Source organism: Seriola lalandi, unplaced genomic scaffold (genome assembly GCF_002814215.2).
Source record: "Seriola lalandi dorsalis isolate HSWRI2012SDOR001 ecotype SW California unplaced genomic scaffold, Sedor1 jcf7180002054517, whole genome shotgun sequence".
Lineage (NCBI taxonomy): Eukaryota > Metazoa > Chordata > Actinopteri > Carangiformes > Carangidae > Seriola > Seriola lalandi.
The window spans coordinates 1,053,790-1,072,294 of record NW_019525070.1 but is presented as its reverse complement, the minus strand read 5'-3'; the positions used below and the strand labels follow the sequence as shown (position 1 = coordinate 1,072,294).

Here is an 18,505-nt window from a genome sequence, read left to right as displayed (position 1 = left end):
CATGGGAGTTTCTTGACATCTAAGTAAATCTATCTTCAAGTGGATAAAGTGTGTTTTGCCTCTCGCTGTAGCCGGGGTAAGATCAGCTGCTCCAAAAGGTGATCCAGGATCCACAGGGGGATAAGAGGAGCCCACACTTCCACGCAATCCACCATTGGCCCGACCATACGAGGCTGCCAGCCTGACACACAGGACCGCATCACTGGGATCCACACTTCCCACAACAGTCTGGATCAAGAAAGAAAGGACACACACTTGTCAAAAACACATACAGTATAAAACAGGCTGCTACACCTAGTAAGTGCATACAAACATGAGAGCTGAGTGTGTGATTGTTTAAAATGACCTGTGGTAGGGGTCCATATTTGAGTCTGGGGCACTGGAGTGGAGGTCTCTGGATTCAAGGATTGCTCTCCACTGACCGATGTCTTCCAGACAATAAGAACTGTCCTGAAAAAGTTAAATTGAAAAGTCTCAGAACTGGTACTATATCATGTAGTACTATAGTATATAGTAGTTACTGTAGTTCCAAAGCACATAATTGCAAAAGCATACCTTCAGCGGGTCCCAGGAACGAAGTTTCTCTTTAAGTAACGGATGAACAACAGCCGTAGCCAGGTCAGCCAACCCCATGGTCTTGTATTCTTCATAATAGTCAGTTTGTAACGTCTCAAAGATCCGGGCACACTCCTGAACAGAGATGGAGGAAAGCACATAAATGGATTATGTTTGTGGATTTGAAAACAGAGCAGGAACCAATAAACTGAATCATGTTGACTATATATACACCTGCAGGGTGGGTCCCTCCCCAGGTGCCGTCTCCCCCGAAGGAAAACGGTCAACCAGCGCCAGTACGGCCTCCATTTTCTGGATGGCATCTTGCTCTGCATCCAGTCTGCTCTGCAGTGCTCGTGATTCATGGCTCAGAGACACAACTACATCTTTTTCATGCTGCAGACGTCTGGCAGACTACAGAATGATGAGAAAAAGAGAAAATATGTCAGTATGTGGTAGAAGTAGTAGAATGTTACATGGAAAAGTTATAGAAACCACAACAACATAAAACAAGCCTCAGCTTGTTAATACACCCCATACCTGTAATATGTCCTGTTCCGTAAGGTCTATCAGTAGCTGCAGGTTATGCTCGAGCTCAGGCAGAGCAAAGCCAGATCCTTTCTGATCCCGAGTGGACATGCTTGGTGGACCTTCATCTGGGACACTGTGCTTGCTGGACATCTGACTGTAACTGTAGTATATCTTTTGCTCTCTTCCAGTCATATCTATTACCTAGTGATGGGTAGAGGTATGGGTTATGGGAGATTCTGAAAAAAAAAAGCAGCCACAGGGGCTTGTACTGATTAAGTTCCTGAGGTTTATCACAACATTACAGCCCAATTCCAAATCCAAACCATAGTGCCCTGATAACATTCCCAGAATGGAGAATGGAGCAAACCAGTGTTAATGGAGGAGTCTAACATACCTTGACCTGTGCCAGCTCTCCAGCGGATGCTGCTGTGCTCCGCCCTGCCAGCTTGCCTTTAGCCTTAAGCTCATCTACGGTTTTATAGGAGTACTTGGGTTTCTTCTTTCCAGCAGACCCTGCAGGATCCTTACGCCACTGGCCTAACTCCTTCTGAAACTCCTACATGGACAGGAATTGAGAAAAGTGTCAAAATAATGTTGACTGACTTGACAAAACCATTTCTGCTATATAACAGTAGCTCTGGATAAAAACACAAGACGAATTTTTTCAACATTACCTTTTCCTCTTCTTCATCTGAGTCAACCACCGGAAAATCCTGAAGACTCTGCTGGGTTCGCTCATTGCCATAAGCACCCACTGCTCCCTTGCCTTTACGAACCTTCGCCTCAATAGGGTTTACAATACCTGCAACAAGAAGAGAGTGACATGTCAAGTACATCAATTCTACTCTTTTGCTCCTGTAAAACACAGTTTTACTAAACAGTTCAATAAAACAGCCTCGTCAAGCTTACCCACCTTGTGCATTCTTGCCCAAGCCTTTGCCGGGTTGGTAGCCCATTTTCTGCAGAAGCTTCTGTCCAATTCCTTTTGTGTGCTTCTCCCAGGTACCAATGCCTTGTCCAGACTGTATGCCACCTGCAAACCTCTGTGACTGGTTCCCGCGGAAATTACCCTGCTAATAATAATAATACATTTAAATAAATCATATCATTGTTCATATAATCTTCTGTTGCCTGTAACCATGTAATTGGCTAAGAAACATAATACATATGACAGAATTTACCATTTGGAGTTTTTTGGGCGCAATGCTGCGAGGAGGGGAAGGTGCTGAGGGAGCATCATCGTCAGAATCATTAGAGCCTTCTCCTCTTTGCTGCTGTTTCTCTTCAGCCGCACCCTTGCGGAGACCAGCACTCACAAAGTTCACTGGAGCACTGTAGTCCTTAGATCTAGAGAAGACAAAAACACTTCTTTCATTTTTGTATATCACTGTTTAAAAACACTTGGTGGTGTTTCTGCGTACAACTCCTCTTGGGCTGACTAAGATGGGACTTTGGTGCGGCAACAAAGCAAACCTATGCCTTACCTCTTGCCTCCAAAGCTTGGCCTCTCATCCTCATCGGAGTCCCTGTCAGCCCAGATACCATAGGTGGCCTGCTCCTTGGTCTGCCTGTGTCTGCGGCGGTCTGGGTTGAACTCGTTGGCTATGTCCCAGTCTGTCACCTCAAAGCTCTCAATCTCCACACCCTCCTCCTCTTCCTCCCCTCTCCGCCCATACAGGTGGGACATGGACATCTCTGGTTATCAGAACAAATAAAATACCAAGACGGTTGAGGGAGTGTAAAAACAGCAATTGGTAAGATGCATCCAGGACCATCTCCATGACAACAGAATAAACTCTAAATGCTGATGAAAGCCACGAGATGTAGCAGAAAGCTCAGAAAGTGACATGAGACTTAATTTGTCAAACCATCGTCACATCCAGTACGTTTTATTAATTTCGAGTATACGCATGTGGTCACGGTATCTTGAAGAAGTGTGAGGTCACCAACAGTATTTGCCATTTAACTGGGTTACTATGAATGCAAAGAAAAATATAATCAACATTTTCTCAAATAGCCTCCCAGGTAGGTACCAATACTTTTATAATCACAACTACTCTAGAGAAAACACAACGTGAATACAAGCTAGTGTTGACTAGCAAAAGCTAACGTTAGCTAACATAACCTGCTCGCTTTATAGGAAAAACCTACGCCCTGGCTAATAATGAGAAACTCTTCTCTGTGACTCACCTGAAATGTTAGTTATCCCCTTACTTGGAGATTAGTAACATAGTATGTCTTCTGTGGCAGGAATGAGAGATAATCCAGCTAACAGGAGCCACTGTGTTCTTCGTTTTACGCACGAAAACACAAGTACTTCCGGTAACTGCCGGTGTTCTGCCAAATATTGAACTCCGGAAATGTACCCGTAAACAAATTTATAAACTTATAAAACAATTCACTTTGTGTGGTTTTTATCATTCATGGCAGTTCAGAAGAAAAACAATATTTTAAAAGCATTTTATTGGACGTCTGGTTTTCAAAAATGGCTGGAAAAGACCCAAAATACGGTGTTTGTCGGGTTGTTATTAAACCACAAATGTCCAAGGATTCTACAAGATGATCGAGCTATAAATTGCTGTAAAATCACTTTATTGATTGCGCATTAATTAGAGAGAAAACAAAGAATGTAACTAATTTCATGGATTACAAAAAATTTGCATGACCCCGGAAGAGGAAATGCGTGTGTCACACTGAAAATAGTGCCATATGTTGCAGGCTCGTCAACCCAAATCAGCGCTTAAACGATAACTTAGTCAACAAAACAAATGTTTTTTTTTTTAAATCAGATGTCTAAGTATACGGGGAAAAGGTGAATTATCATAGATGTCGGACACCGGGGAGGAGTGGCAGGTGGCCCGGCGACGAAAAGGCGCAGCGCGGAAATCAAACTTACTTCAGGTGTCTGTAGCTTCAACATGCTGCCAGGAGCAGCTGGATATCGGGAAAACTGTTAAACGGATCAGGGACACAGTGTAAGAAATCTAATTCATGTCCAGCAGCGGCTCCTGAAATATAATTCATATTTCCATATAATTCATATTTCCTGAAATATAATTCAGGTGAACACACGTGCTTGTGCACAAGCCCTAGACAGTCCATTAATTCTGCCTATCCGCTCCCTCTGTAGGTCTGAGCTGAGATGTGAGGACTTTTGGCAAGAGTGGAAAGGTGCGTATGCTGGACTAGTGGGATTATCACCAAACAGTTTGTTTTAGCTCAGGAAGGATGTAGCTTGCAGCTTGATGAACATTTCAAGATTATTCTGCAGAGCAGCTGCTGGTGGCAGGACCAGCATCCCTATCGAAACATCCAGAGAATGAGGACCCCGCCGACCAGCTGGAGAAGGGCAGAGAAGGCCGACTGTGTCCACATCTGGAGTGTGTGTGTTATGGCCTCGGCTCCTTTTCCTCCTGCACTTCGGCTCGCTACCAGCTTGCCATGTTGCTGCTGTTGCTTGATGCAGGACAGGTCAGAGATGGGTTTCATCAGTGAGATAAATACTCATTCACATGAGGCACTGTTCATCCTTAACTGTCATTCACTGCTCCTCTCCCTATAGATTCCACTGAAGGACTGCTCTGTTTATGACCCTGCATTCTCCACTGGAGAGAGGGATGCTTTGAGAGAGCTGGGTCTGACTGTACTCACAGAAAATGAGGTCAGTTGATCACCTGTGTTTGGAAATGTACATCATAGTGAACCACTAGACTGATCCAGTGTTGTTGAATGTTGAACAGAATTTCTGGTCTTTGCTGTTGTCTGTTGTCTTGGAGACAACTTCAGTATCATCACCTGACCCAAGCATGGAATTTGGTCACATGATAACAAATGGTTTTAATGAACACTGGTGACCGACAACATCAGCTGAACATCAGCTGTCTGTAAGCACCAGATCCTCAAGGTAATTGACCAGGATTTAATGGGTGGTCAGAGAAGATCAAGGGCATTTACGTCCAATTTTTTAGCTTTTTAAATTCATACTTTCTACTCTCAAGGCAGCCACTTGTTTCTGTTATTTTCAGATCTTTAAGACAGTTAACTTGCAGGGACTAGAAAGTAGTGAACCCATTGTCTTTTTTTATTTTATTTGTGTTATTGTCTTGTGGTATCTGAGCTGAAAGCATTTGTAAAGTATTCCACTGCGGTGGGTTCAAGAGCTTAAGAGTAACCAAGATTTCAGAGCCAGTTACCAAAGACCAAGTATTCTTAAGCATTTTTGTTATTAACAATAAATAACTATAGAACATTGACAAAACCTAAGATGACTTATTTCAACCCAGTTTCAGGTCTCTCCCAGTTGATTTTCAAAGCTCACTTACTGTTCTGTATTGTGCAGGAAGGGAAGCGTTTGGCAACTAAGCCCACACTCTTTTACATGATGCATTGTGGGAAAGCCCTATACAACAATCTCCTGTGGAAGAACTGGAGCACACGATGTCTTCCTCTGATGATAATCGTTGGAAACAGCTTCAATGGCATGAGGGACAGGTTCGTACAAGACATGAATGAGGGAGATGACCTTCGAAAAGCTGAAGGAGAGATGAGGTGATGGTTGTTATCTGTTGCACCAACAGGACGATCGAGAGAGAGTTCAAGCGAGACTACAGCTACATTAGTCAGGCTGTGGATGTGTGTGCGGAGAGACAACTGCCTTGTCCATCCCGTGTGATTGACGTCTTCAGTGACACAGCAGTCATCACCTTTCCTACCAGCGACCTTAACAGACTCCCACAATCCACCTGGGCAGAGCCACCTGAACCCCAGTACCAACACTGCCCTGATTTAGAGATCATACAGAGAAAAACACAGAGCTGAGACTGGAGATCATGAGATGGAAAATACTGGACATTCTTTTTTTATTGTTGCTATTGATGTAACCAGTTTTTAAATAAATGAACCATGCTCCAAATTGTGGGTTGACTCTTGCACAATGGAGCCACCATCCTACTTCATGAGAGAAGAAAAGATAATGACAACCATCTTGGATTATTTAATTCAAGCTGGCTTTCAGGCAGCAATAAATAATTACTTTCATAGAATTAGGAGGACTTGTTAAGTATTTATGTGTGTGGTGCTTAAACAGTTTCATTTCATCATTTACTATATTTATCCATTACAGACGCCCATATTTAATACATTTTTTTTCAGTTGCTAGATGAAAATCAGCTTGCAGAAGTTTGAAAATGGTCAGTTAGACGATACAGCATAGGAAAAAGATCACGGAAAACATTTACTCTGCAGTTTTTTGTTTGTCTTGTAATGCATATTTATGTGCAAAGTTCCAAAATCCAAGATTTATGAGTCAGCAGCAGAAAAACAACTTTTTAAAAAGCAGGAAGCTACCAGAGTTACAATCTACTTTTCTGATCTACTCGTGAATGTTGTTCAGGTGAAGACTCTTTTTTCATTGTTGGATCTTGCTGGAACACAGTGCCACGAGGAAGACTTTGGTTTCCATGCAACAACAATCTAACTAAACATATTGTTTATGAGTATGTTTTAATATTTCAGGCAGATTCTGGGAAGTGCAGATCTTACTTATATGAATGGAAATCTATGTAAGGCTGGAACAAAGAAAAACATTATGGTATTTTTTTTTCTAAAGTGACTGATGGTAATTCACACAAAATGTGTAGTGCCAGTAAATGATAAAAACACTGGTATAGTCCTTTACATTAATTTTATATTTCAACAGACTGTTTTCTGGGCACATAGATTGTTAAGTCTTACTGGTGTTTTTTTGTGTTTGCATCTTTTACATTCGACTTTATGACATCTTACAAACAGTACAACTTTATGAAAGTGTTTTATATTCCAAATACACAAAAAAGAATTTCTTTTTTATTGCATCCTCTTCTACCTTCTGATTTTTTCCTTGACAGAAAAATGTCTTCATGTTTTGCTTTAATTTGGTAAGATTTGCTGTTTGTTTACATCTGAGGCAGGATTTGGCGATTCATAGATTATTAATAGATTTGTATCTTACATGTGGGTGTATTGTCACAAGATTGATGTTAAAGAGGAGAAGGCACGTGTGTAATACACCAGAGTAAAAAGTTTATTGTTGAAAAAAAATAACACTCAGCAGTACAGCCCTCTCCCTACATCAGTAATAACCTCGCCACCACAAAGTAATACTCCTCTCACTCTCTGTTATTTTATTCTGTGCTTCATGTTCATTGGTTCAAATTACATCTACGAACCTGGGAGAGTTTCATTTTTCAGCAGTGACTTTGGAAAAACTTGACTACAACACTGTTTTTCTTATATATACGTATATATATATATATGTGTGTGTTCACTCTTCAGCTATTCCATTGGCTGTGACATCACCTGCTACTCCATTTACTCCATTAATTGCCTTTGAAATGACAACATCTGCCCATGTCCCCTTACTCTTAAGGACTGGTGGGCTCGCAGTGATGTCCCCTGCTCCATTTATTTCACCATCTTTCTCAACTGACTTCATCTCCTCACATGTTGCGTCAGATTTCATCTCCCCGTTGGCTGTGCTGCTCTTTACTCCATTTTGTGCACTGGTCTCAGTTTTGTCTCCTACACCCCTGACCTCTGACTCTCCATTCACTATCTTGACCTCAGCTGCTCTGTCGCTGTCCTCCCTGTCTCTTCCATCTACATCTATTTGCCCCTCATGCTGGTTTTGTTCAGCTGGCTCCAACAAATGACCGTTAGCTGAAACTACAGCAGCACTCTCCACCGACACCCTTTCCACCGGCTGCTCCTGTTGGCTCTCGCTGCTGTTCTCCACTGCTGGGCTTCCTCCATCCTGAGCTTCCTTCCCGCATCCTGTTTCTTGACCTGAGCCTTTCTCTTCAACGTTCACAGTCTCTGAGGCGAAGAGCTCGTTAGGTAGTTTGATTCCCAGTTCTTTTGCCGCTGCTAGCTTTCGTTCCAGGTGTTTCTGCTTATACTCCTGGAGCCTGTCGCTATGAAAACACAATAAATTCATGAGTGGTATCCTGCAGATTCTGCATCAAATCAGATTCCTATTCACTATTTGCTTTTTTTGTTCATTTTCAGCATGGAGAGGAATAGAAAGAAGACCCAACCAAAGAAAATGGGATACTTTTAGAGCTAGCTGATTAATATTGGCTGCTTTGGCTCATCCCAAATATAGCAGTTATTGTGTATTTGTTGGCTGATAAGTACCAAGACGTTACAATAAAGAATTACCAAAGTAAGCTTGAAACAGTATCACTATTACTTCACCAGAGAGTTCTGATTTATGTTAAGCTCGGTCACAATTCTTTAAAAACTAATTTAAGGGACCTTTAACATGAATATTTGTTTATATTATGTGTTTTAATTGACCAATTTTTTTCAATATTGGATTTTTAAAGATTTTGCCATCAGTATCAGCTTCAAAAATCCAGTGTTGATCGACCTACATTTTAGCATCAACACATTCAGCAAGTTTTAGACATTTTACATCATATATATCAGTGAGATTTACCTTCGTGTGATCTTCCTGATTCCTGTCACCAGAACCATCTGCTCCGAAATGGTATCAGTTGTGGGAGTCAGACACTAAAGACATAGAGGACAGCGAGCTTAACAAACACATTTCCTAATTTCTTCTTCTTAATATTCAGTGAGGTTTCAGAGGTCTCAGACAACCTGAGCTCCTGGACTTACCTCCACTGTTTGCTCCGTGCAGTCAGCTCCTGCCTGTCTGAGAGAGCGTTCCACCTGCACCGCTTGCTTGGTAATGGTGCACAGAAACTCTTTGCTGGAGCGTGTCTGTGGGTGATCCTCTCCAAACTGAGAAAGAAAATAGCCATAAGATAACACACACACACACACACACACACACACACACACACAACCAATCCATTTTTCTTGCTCCGTCTCAAACAAAGCTATACTGACCAAGGAGGTAAATGCAGTGAGGGCCTCTTTCTCATGAGTCATAGCACTTCTGTAGTCCCCCTTACTGCACAGCCACTGGGCCAACAGGTGCTGACTGCACAGACAAGAAACCAGGGAGAGAAACGAAGATGATGTTTGAAAAATGAGACAAAACTTTGCAGATCTTCTCTACAAAATATCAGTGCAAGCAATAAATGATAACTTACTTGAGAGCTGTATGCAAGTCTATGGGGCCGAAGAAGGAAGTGTTAAGTCTTAGGGCATTCTTAAGGTACTGCCCTGTCTGCTCCCCTGTCAGCACCAACCCAAGACAGCTCTGTGGGGAAACGGTGAGAGGGCTGTCATTTTTTTTAAAAAGTGGATGTTGTCCACTTGTTTCTTGTTGTATTACATAGTGAAACACTTTTGTTTTGAGCTTGGGGTGGCAGTAGAGGCTGAAGTGATTATCATTAAGGTGTTGCAACCTACATCCACTGTTGCGATGTAGGGATGGTCTTCTCCGTGGACTGTCAGCGTCAGTAGACGAGCTCTGAGGAGACACTTCTGAGCCAGGGCCGTCTCTCCTCCAGCGAACACATACACACCCAAGAGGGTCTAAAAACAAAACATAATAATATGATGATAATCGCAATTCAACCATGTGATAAAATACATAATGTATGATATAAATGTGCAGCTATACTCACATATTGCTGGATAGTGTTTGGATGGTCAAAGCCCAGCACCCTCTCACTGATGACCACTGCTTTCAGCTGGATACTGCGAGCCTGGAGAACATAGGAAGTCACAGTGATAAGAAGAGAGTAATAGCTAGCTACACATACATTAAAATTAGAATCCAGTTAATACATTGGGAAATGCATACACATCAACCATTTCCAGAGAGTTAGAGCACACTAACATACATAATAGCAAAGGTGGAAGACTTACAGGTCCCATGTTGTACAATGTGAGATTTCCATGTCTTTTTATTTATGAAACAGCAGGTCTACGTGCTATATTAATTCTGTGAAAATATTAAAGCGCTGAGTTCACGGAGAAAGGCCCATATTCAGTAACTGTGTCTTAAAACAAGCTGTCAGGACTTTGTGTAACTGTGTGATGTCACAACTCTACAGTCACTGCCCTCAGCTATGCCCCAAACCTGCCCCCCCTGGACTCACCATCCAACATTGTAGGATTTGGTTTCTCTGAGTGTTTACCTGAAATCTGCTATATTTTTATTCGATCACTGAGAAAACAGTCAGCCAATCAGAAGAGAGGCTCTGATCATGATGAAGAATGGCCTCTTTTACAGTGTTTTAATATAATCTATTATTTTGTTCAATTGATTCACTGATTGTTGATGCATTGACACATACGCAGCATTTTGACTGGCTGAGGTATTGCTGATTGTAACTAATTTATGTGTATAAAATATGTGTATACGTAATGTAGTGGTGAGAGTAATCACTCATATTTTACATACTGATCATTTGTTTTGTATGAAAAATCTGAATCTGCAAAGTAGCAGGAAATGGGAATGCTCAAGTAAAGTACCTTAAACAATAACTGAGGGGTAATGGAATAAATGCACTTAGTTACTTTCCACCACTGAAAAGTAACAATGGTTTTTGCCAATAGAATAGCTTTGAGGAAATATGGAGCAATAAGCCTACCTCTGCTGTCTTTCCCTGCAGGAAAGCCACCCTGGCCAGCAGGCTGTGGCAATAACAGGCATCAGGGTGCAGGTCGTCACACACCCTACCAAACAAGTAGGCTGCTTCTTTGAGCTGCTCATGGGCCTGATCCAGCAGACCTGCAGTTGGGAAACACACAACAAGTTTGCACAGAATTTACTTTTCATTTAGATTCAGTTCAAAAACGTATATTGATCATAAAGATTATTGTCCAGTTTTATTGACCCACCTTTCTGAATGGAGTTCTGTGCAGCACCGTATGCTTTTGAAGCATCCGCAGTTGGCATGCGAATGTGCTTGACAACAGGGAGGATGTTGAGGATGTCGTCTGGACCAATGGGAGCTTTACTTTGGTTGTCGAGGAAGTAGTCCCTCAGTCTCAACTGGTGTAGACACAGAATTAACAAACAATTTATTGATAAAGATATTTTCTCCTTTTATTATACAGTATATCTTCTCATAATTTTATCTGGCAGCTAATTTTGCAATTACAACTCAGCGTATATTAATACATTACTAATATGTATGTGTTTCAATTGATAAAGTGGTTAATTTAAGAGGTTGCTAACATACTGAATCATATTTCAGATGTCTGTTACCTGTACTCCGGTCTTTAAACAGAACTGTCTGAGCAGAGAGAGCTTCTGAAGGCCATAGTGCTCTGCAAGGTGGTTTGGTCCAGAGCTGCCACGGAGAAAAATGGCAGTTATTGTTAAATTGACACTAAGCCTTTGTACTAACAAACACGAAGTGAGAACAAACAATGGCTGGGTCCTCACCCGAGGCTGTCAGAGATGTTGTAAGTCTCAGCAGCATCCTGGCAAACCAGGTTCCACAGCTCAGCCCCCGTGAGCATGCTCCACGGCGTGCTTTCAGAGGCCCCGGCCCCTCGGCCACGCCGCCTTGACTTCTTTTTAGTCTCCTCCCCGACAGGAGTGGGCGTGAAGTGGGGAACCAATAGGCAGCAGAGGAAGTGACTGACAGCTGCGGAGAGACTAGGCACATCCACACCCTGCAAAGACATGACCAGAGGCTACAGTTCATTCTTTCTGGAGTGTGTAGACTCAAACCTGCAGCTATTTCACCCCCCAGCTTTGAGGTGTACAAACAAAGGAATGCTCTGGACAGAATACTGTAAAGTACCTGGAGGAAACTGTTGAACACTCTCCTTGTTGAGCGGATAAAAATGTCGCCTATGACCGATCTCTGTTGAACACAGAAAGAGGGAAAAAAAGGAAGCGCAGTTAAGAGAGTGGTTGGATCATTAAGACTAGTTTAAGATTGGCTATTTTGTAAATAAAACACACCATTATATGTCTCAGGCGCTCCTTGTGCTCTGACTGGCTGATGGCCTTGATCACATGGCCCAGATACCGGAGGTTGATGCCTCGCTGGTGTAGTGCCTGCTTTAGAGAAGCTCCATCCATCGGTGCCTCATAGCTTTGTAGGCAATACTCCACCTGCAAACATGTACAAACATACACACGTGTGATGAACTTGTTTCATTTTCACACAACATGGGTCTATTAAAGCATGTTAACCATGGATCCACTTACAAAGGCTGGTATCTGGTGTGTGGTGATGAAAGCTGCAGCTTCCCTCAGTAACCTCTCCTGCAGGTTTGTTGACGCACTTTCACCAGGAGGGAAGGATACTCCTAAACGCAGGGCACAGGAAGCATATGATATTGTGTTCTAGCAAATGATGTGACCGTGCATGTGTGTGAGTGTGTAGTTTCTCTGAATACCTGGAGAAAAGATGTTTGGGTTAAAGCGCATCTCAAAGATGATGTCACTAACTGAGCCCACGTCTTTACAAGCAGCTCGCACTGCATTGGTGGCTCGAGAGTCGCCTGCAAGAATAAAAACATTTGTCAAGAATAAAATATAAAATAAAAGTACTGTAGGTAGTAACTATAAGTTTGCTGTTCCATTAGATCTATTAAAGCACTTCTTACAAGCTGTTGCACATTCTTCAAAGCCTCCATTCTCATCCAGTGTCTCCCTGACACGCTGAGTGAACTGACAGTGTCTAAAAGAAGCAAAAAACAAAACTTCAATTTTGTGAAAAAAAAACTCAAAAAGGTGGAGATTAAAAGTGTTTTGTTTCATGTAGAACTCACTTGTGCTGGATGAAAGCCTGCACCAGCTCTGGCCTCAGTCTACAGAGGCCGTGAGGAAAGCTCTTTGGAAGCCCAGAGTCTGTGTGATAATTCTCTGGCCAACCATCTTTTACACAACCCTTCTTCTCCTCATCCTCTTCACAGCTTTCTTTCCTCTCCTCTTCTCCAGCGATTGTCTGACTTTCTGTCTCTGCCTCTGGGCAGAAGTTGGCATCAGCTGGGAAGCTCCTGAACACATCCAGTATGTAGAACCTCCCATCAGCTCCCAACAGTCCCTGAGCATCCACTGAAGTGAACAGTGGGACCTTGTGACTGTCCTGCACAACAACTACATGTCTCTGGAGAGAAAGAGATTTGGCAGCACTAGCCAGGAGCGCTAGTAGCCGTCTGCGATCAGGAGACTCTTGGGGTCCTGCATTTATCCCGTACAGCAAGCCTCTGAAGACAAGAAGGAGAAAGATGTTAGCGGAAAACACAAGAATGTCAAACACAGTTTTTTGTCAGGTCCTCTGAAGGTGTACCTTGAGGCAGGAGCAGTTCCCTGGTCCTGTTCTGAGCCTTCCAAGCCAGGGGCCAAACCCTGCGCAGATAGACGTACACCTCTGTAGTCTACAACGGCTGTAGGTAGTGTGTGCAGCCCCTCCAGCCCCTCTAGGTCACTGTAGGCTTGTACTCCTTTAAGCTCCAGCCTCTGAGCTGCCCTGCAAGAAGAAGATGAGGAAACATTTAAATAGTCTGCACCACTCTTTTTATAATCCTTTTATTGGACACAGCAAGGGGACAAAGTGTACTTTGTTAAACCCTCACACATAATTGAGAGCAAATGACTTTACTTCTATAATATCTTGTCTTCTTTTTTGTGGTTCGCTCTTACCTGCGACCTCTTTCCCCACCAAACACTGCACTCGCTGCCCCCTGGCTCATGAAGAGGCCACCCCACAGGAAAGCTGGGTCCTCTGGGTTTCCATTTACTGGCTCCACAAAGCCATCTACAACAGTCTCTGCCCCCTGCATGACAGCCCTCACAAATGCACTGTTCACCTGAGAGAAAACAGGTATGAAAGAAGGTGAGAAGAGGAGAAAGTGGGTGAACAAACGAAAGAAAGCTGGTGATAATGTATTCCTGAACTGTCCTGCTGCTGTTTTGAGCTACATTACAGCTTTTAATGGTTACCTGGATCAGAGCTCTGTCTCTCTGCAGCCTCTCCTCCAGACTGCCCTGTGGGAGATCTCTGGCTGCTTGCAACTCCTCGTTCCAGTCTGGAGCCTACACATTAACCACACACACACACACACACACACACACACACACACACACACACACACACACACACATAGTTACACTCAATATCACTTCCAGCAGCAAACTGCAGTGAATACCAGCTAACACTTGTCCTCTGTTGTAAATAACCTGTCTTGCTGCCTGTTCATCCATTCCCAGTCGGCTGAAGGTGTTTTTGTGAGTGCGAGAGGCACAGGTAGGGCCGAGCCAGCTCAGCGTGTGGTAAGGAGTGGGCATCACCTCTACTGGTGGTAACTGAGGCCTAAAGGAGGAAAGACAGCAAGATGCATTATCCACGATCTCCTTCACTTACAGTAATTTTAATGCAACAACATGGTCTATGACTTTAAATCATTTTAATTATTGGAATTTTGGAATATACAAAACCCACTGTTGGGATTCTGGCAAGGAACTGTAGTATTTGTGCTTCCTTTATGCACAGGTAATAGCGTTACCTGGTTTTGAGTGTTGTAAAAGTTTTTTTGAAGGCAGGGCTGATGTGGCAGAGCAGGTCAGTGAAACAGTGACAAACTGGAGCAGACTGTGCAGGACGAGGATCAAAAACATCTTCTGTAGACCTGAGATGAAGAAAGGGAAAGAGAAAAGAATTCTTAATTAAACTGAAACATAGATCAAGGTAAGTTTAGTTATTTATATCGTCTATGTATACAGGAGTGCTGAAGCATGTTACTTTGACAAGGAAGTCAAGTAATATACTGCGAGAGTTTGATTAAATATCATGATTTTCTTTACCTGTTGAGGAAGAAACCTTTTGGACAAGATGTGATGTCAAATCGTCGTCCCTCCATTGTCACCACAGAGATGTACAGGAAGTCTCCCTGCAGCTTCCTGTGTCCTGGAGGTGGGTTCCAGCAGCTGAGAGACAGGTCCTTCAGGTAACTGGGGGCCTGACGACACAAATATAAAGTGACAGAGAGTCAGTGTGTCTGTGTGTGTGTTTGGGTGAACAAGCAGAGTGTTCAAACAGATTCCAGGTATTTACAGTACGTACCTCTGGCTGGGAGCTATGTGGTAGGAGAGCCATAAGTGGTCTGTCTGAGGAACCAGGGAGGAGGTACTCAGGTGGAGCTCCATCCTGGTTGGTTGATTCTATTTTTGTGTTGCTTAAAGAGCGTTTCAGGTTCTTTCCGTTCGGTAAGCTGGATTCTGCACCAGTGACAAAAAAGAACGATTTCACTATAATTTACATGCTACTTTGTGGCTTTGTGTTTCCCTCTTGTTTAAGTGCACAGTCTGTTGGTGTGTGTGTGTGTGTGTGTGTGTTTGTGTGTGTACCTGGTGTTAGTGTATGTGTGAGTGTCTCCAGTAGGCTTGGTGAGCGTGCTTCTCTCAGTGCATCCTGAGGTCCAGACGCTCTCAGCAGCTCCAGGACACGAGCCAGATGGAGCCTGGCTGAGCTGGCAGTGTAGGGCTCTGGAAAGAAATATATACAGGTTAACACAAAATTCAGACTTTATGAAATTGATAGCAATTTGGCAAAGGTCTGATAACATCAAGTTTTTATTAATCAATGACGCATATTTCCTAGACACAAATCTATCAGAGTACATACTGTAGGTACGAACAAATGAGCTACATGAGAGTTTGTTTCAGTATTTCAATCGCCAGAAGGTGAGAGACAGACTAATTGGTTGGCACACAGTTGTAATCTCTGCAGCTATAAATCTCTGCAGCTATAAACCTTGTTATGGTGTCTCAAAAAAGGTGAGTCAGCTGTTTACATTGACTTGAGAGAGACTGAAGTGTGTGTGAAAAGGAAAGGGTGTGATGAAAATATGGATAGGATTATTCTTACAGAAATCCTAATCCTTCAAGTCTAATTGTGCTACAGTGCAAATAAGATTTGCTACCCATAATAAATCATTCATTAATTACAAATCAGAAGAAAGTGGGGAGCTCAAACGACTGGAAAAATTATTAAATTAAAAAAAGAATTCTTCAGACAAATTACATTTGTCTTGATTTCACTTAATTGGCTATAAAAAAAAAAGTACACCAGAAAAAAAAAATGAAAAAAGGTTGCTACCTTCCACAAGGCGAACAATGGCTCCTGGTTTAAGGCCCTTGAGGCTTTGTAGTTCTGCCAGGGGATCCAGAGTCATTCCAGCTAGTGCTAGTGACAAGTTGGAGCGAGGACACACCTCATCCCTTGAAAGCAGGGTCATTACTGCATCCTGGACGAGCCAAAATCCATGGACCTACAGAAATACATGGTTTAACACACTAAGTAATATCCACATATAAACCTGCCAATTGGATGAAAATTCAGGTATCTATTGTATGGGGACAGTCCCCGAGATACACAGAAAGATATGGATAAAACAACACAGAGTATTTCAGGCATTACATTAAACATTCACACTGACAGGAGCTACAGTATTCTATATATACAGTATATACTGTATATATATATATATATATATATATATATATATATATATATATATACTATATAAGAAATATAGATCCTGTAGTGGAAGAACATATGACTAAAATATATGTGTCAATTGAGCACTGTAAGGGTTCTACACTATCAAAAATTAAAGATACAACACAAGATAAATAATGTAATTGTTATAAATATGTATGCTCAGCTATGCCTGTTGGATTCCATTATTATCAAATTATTTATGAAATCTTCTTACACTTAAAAAAGATAGGGAACAACATCTAAGAGGAAATATCAGTCCAGTTTTGTACCTGCAGCTCAAACGGCTCTACTCCAGCTCCCTGGATCTTCACAGGGAATGATGTGTCCTCCTCTTGCTTAATACCAACAGCATTCTTTCCACCAGTCACGCTGATTACATCTGTTTGAAGGGGAAGTAAGAAAAACAAAACAAAGTGAGGATAATCACAGAGCCCTCCGTAGGACAAGCAAATAATATGGGTTGCTTTCCTGCCTTCCACTCATTATATGCCGGGATAGTTTCCAGCTCACTCTGAAAGGGTCTGAAGTTGTTATAGAAAGATGGATGAATAACTGAATGAATGAATGAATGAATTATAATCATCGCTTATTATGTTCAGTTGTGTTCTTGTGGCAGAGTCATCTAACATGATGACGCGCTGGACTGAGGAGTCTGTGTGTGAGAGTGCCTGAGGGTGAGAGTGAATTTATGCAAAAAAACATGTCAAAGAAAGGGAAAGTGGGGTGTGTCCGCCTTTTTACACACATACTGGCAGAACCAGAGGGAGAGCAGGACCCAGCGTGTTCCTCAACCTGCAGTGTGACTAAACCTGTTGAATTTGCCTACTGGCCCTCATGTCATCTCAGAGTAAAAAGGTCAACCACACCCGGCGCTGGCATGTTTAGACAGCAGAATGTTACAGCACATAAACTAACAAACCTACAACTTCGCAGTAGAGCGTGCTACCTTGCATGGATGCATGCACATATGACACCTTTGACATATACACAGCAAACCAGAAAATTTCACTTGGCACTCATCTCTGAAGACTGTAGTTCATTCCACAGTAAATCCCCAGTTCTTGCTGTCAATCTGGGACCACTTTACCACTGGAAAGCACCCAAAAAAATAGCTTCTCTTTTTGTGATTGGCTGGAAGAAGGCCCCTCCCCGCTTCGAGCTTGGAGCCATCAGCCCCTTTTCTATTGGAGCTACTGCCTTACTACAACTGGGAACAGCATTCATTTCAGCCCTGATAATGAGTTCCTCGAAATGACAATGATGTGCATATATAAATATGTAATATGCAGGGGGGTGGTAAACGCCTTACATTGACTCAATCATTCTGTCTTGTAAAGGGGGAGTGGCAAAGGTTAAAAAAGGTTGAGAGGCCAACTTGAGAGTTTGGCAAAAGGTGAATCAATTACAAGGCAAGCAAAGGTAGTGGGAACTTAAAATGTATGTGTAAGATTTTTTAATTTGGATGACGAGCAGGAAAAATGGCGTCCCTGCCAATGGCAGGGATTTAAACAAAATCTACTCTTTTTCCTTCTTAAAGGAGTTTAACTGAGTATTAACAGTTTTTCTAGAGCTTTTTCAGGTTTGATACTAACTGTATCTGTGCGAATAAATTCACAATAAAAGTTAAAAGTTAAAAGCACATTCTCCAAGTGGTTAAAAAGTTGGTGAGAACAGCGAATAGCTCAGGCAAGTAGCAAGTTCAGAGCAGCAGTGCAGTGCTAAATCTCCCACCCTCCTCACATTCTGCAGCGAGGGAGGCACCACACGAAAAAAGAAGGAACAGGAAAGAGCAAAAAGCGAGACAGAGAGAGAGAGAGAGAGAGGAGCAGAAGAGGAAAACACATCGCAGGGATTTCTCACCAGTTTTGGCCTGGTTTCTTCCTCCTCTCCTCACTTTGTCCCTCATGGCTGAGTGTCGAAGTTTTTTTCTTGAGCGTTCCTCTTGTGTTTTCACTTCTGTGTTCTGGAAGTTGCTCCCCCCTCAGTGTCTT

At 42.5% G+C, this 18,505-nt stretch overlaps 3 protein-coding genes across 4 annotated transcripts; 1 reads left to right on the top strand and 2 right to left on the bottom strand.

Moving 5' to 3' along the window:
• Window positions 1–9: 9 nt before the first annotated feature.
• On the bottom strand, window positions 10–3,403 carry tfip11 (tuftelin interacting protein 11). Of its 2 annotated transcripts, none has more exons than XM_023413475.2 (11): window positions 3,277–3,403; window positions 2,571–2,781; window positions 2,268–2,433; window positions 2,000–2,159; window positions 1,761–1,888; window positions 1,481–1,642; window positions 1,096–1,287; window positions 790–969; window positions 556–690; window positions 347–450; window positions 10–228 (listed from the first exon to the last, which is right to left on the bottom strand). In XM_023413475.2, exons 2-11 carry the CDS (start codon window positions 2,777–2,779, stop codon window positions 36–38), a joined length of 1,629 nt encoding a protein of 542 aa, XP_023269243.2. In that variant the 5' UTR covers window positions 2,780–2,781; window positions 3,277–3,403; the 3' UTR covers window positions 10–35. The 2 variants fall into 2 exon arrangements, with proteins under 2 accessions (XP_023269243.2, XP_087032022.1); XM_087175896.1 differs by having other exon boundaries at window positions 2,000–2,156.
• Window positions 3,404–3,779: 376 nt separating this feature from the next.
• srrd (SRR1 domain containing) lies at window positions 3,780–5,998 on the top strand. The gene is made up of 6 exons (XM_023413606.2): window positions 3,780–4,061; window positions 4,217–4,257; window positions 4,358–4,557; window positions 4,649–4,747; window positions 5,426–5,577; window positions 5,664–5,998. Exons 1-6 carry the CDS (start codon window positions 3,913–3,915, stop codon window positions 5,902–5,904), a joined length of 882 nt encoding a protein of 293 aa, XP_023269374.1. The 5' UTR covers window positions 3,780–3,912; the 3' UTR covers window positions 5,905–5,998.
• A 1,126-nt stretch (window positions 5,999–7,124) lies between these two features.
• On the bottom strand, window positions 7,125–18,505 carry LOC111660353 (clustered mitochondria protein homolog). Its single transcript, XM_023413599.2, has 28 exons — window positions 18,375–18,505; window positions 16,784–16,893; window positions 16,110–16,281; window positions 15,359–15,496; window positions 15,075–15,229; window positions 14,816–14,970; window positions 14,518–14,640; window positions 14,192–14,324; window positions 13,955–14,047; window positions 13,655–13,821; window positions 13,302–13,481; window positions 12,781–13,218; window positions 12,616–12,689; window positions 12,406–12,510; window positions 12,215–12,315; window positions 11,966–12,118; window positions 11,802–11,864; window positions 11,438–11,670; window positions 11,258–11,342; window positions 10,888–11,041; window positions 10,638–10,777; window positions 9,666–9,746; window positions 9,448–9,573; window positions 9,186–9,295; window positions 8,980–9,073; window positions 8,746–8,871; window positions 8,564–8,637; window positions 7,125–8,036 (listed from the first exon to the last, which is right to left on the bottom strand). The coding sequence occupies exons 1-28, from the start codon at window positions 18,418–18,420 to the stop codon at window positions 7,388–7,390; spliced, it is 4,278 nt and encodes a 1,425-aa protein (XP_023269367.1). The 5' UTR covers window positions 18,421–18,505; the 3' UTR covers window positions 7,125–7,387.

What these genes read in the sequence shown, in the direction of transcription:
- tfip11 (XM_023413475.2), bottom strand. Translation starts at nt 2,779, where the DNA reads ATGTCCATGTCCCACCTGTATGGGCGGAGAGGGGAGGAAGAGGAGGAG. An exon ending in CAGATGAAGAAGAGGAAAAG is followed by an intron (nt 1,643 to 1,760) that starts GTAATGTTGAAA and finishes CTGTCCATGTAG; the next exon opens with GAGTTTCAGAAGGAGTTAGG. An exon ending in GAGAGCTGGCACAGGTCAAG is followed by an intron (nt 1,288 to 1,480) that starts GTATGTTAGACT and finishes ACCCATCACTAG; the next exon opens with GTAATAGATATGACTGGAAG.
- srrd (XM_023413606.2), top strand. Translation starts at nt 3,913, where the DNA reads ATGTCGGACACCGGGGAGGAGTGGCAGGTGGCCCGGCGACGAAAAGGC. An exon ending in CTTTTGGCAAGAGTGGAAAG is followed by an intron (nt 4,258 to 4,357) that starts GTGCGTATGCTG and finishes ATTATTCTGCAG; the next exon opens with AGCAGCTGCTGGTGGCAGGA. An exon ending in TGTTGCTTGATGCAGGACAG is followed by an intron (nt 4,558 to 4,648) that starts GTCAGAGATGGG and finishes CTCTCCCTATAG; the next exon opens with ATTCCACTGAAGGACTGCTC.
- LOC111660353 (XM_023413599.2), bottom strand. Translation starts at nt 18,420, where the DNA reads ATGAGGGACAAAGTGAGGAGAGGAGGAAGAAACCAGGCCAAAACTG. An exon ending in CAAACACTATCCAGCAATAT is followed by an intron (nt 9,574 to 9,665) that starts GTGAGTATAGCT and finishes TTTTGTTTTTAG; the next exon opens with ACCCTCTTGGGTGTGTATGT. An exon ending in TCACTGCATTTACCTCCTTG is followed by an intron (nt 8,872 to 8,979) that starts GTCAGTATAGCT and finishes TTTCTTTCTCAG; the next exon opens with TTTGGAGAGGATCACCCACA.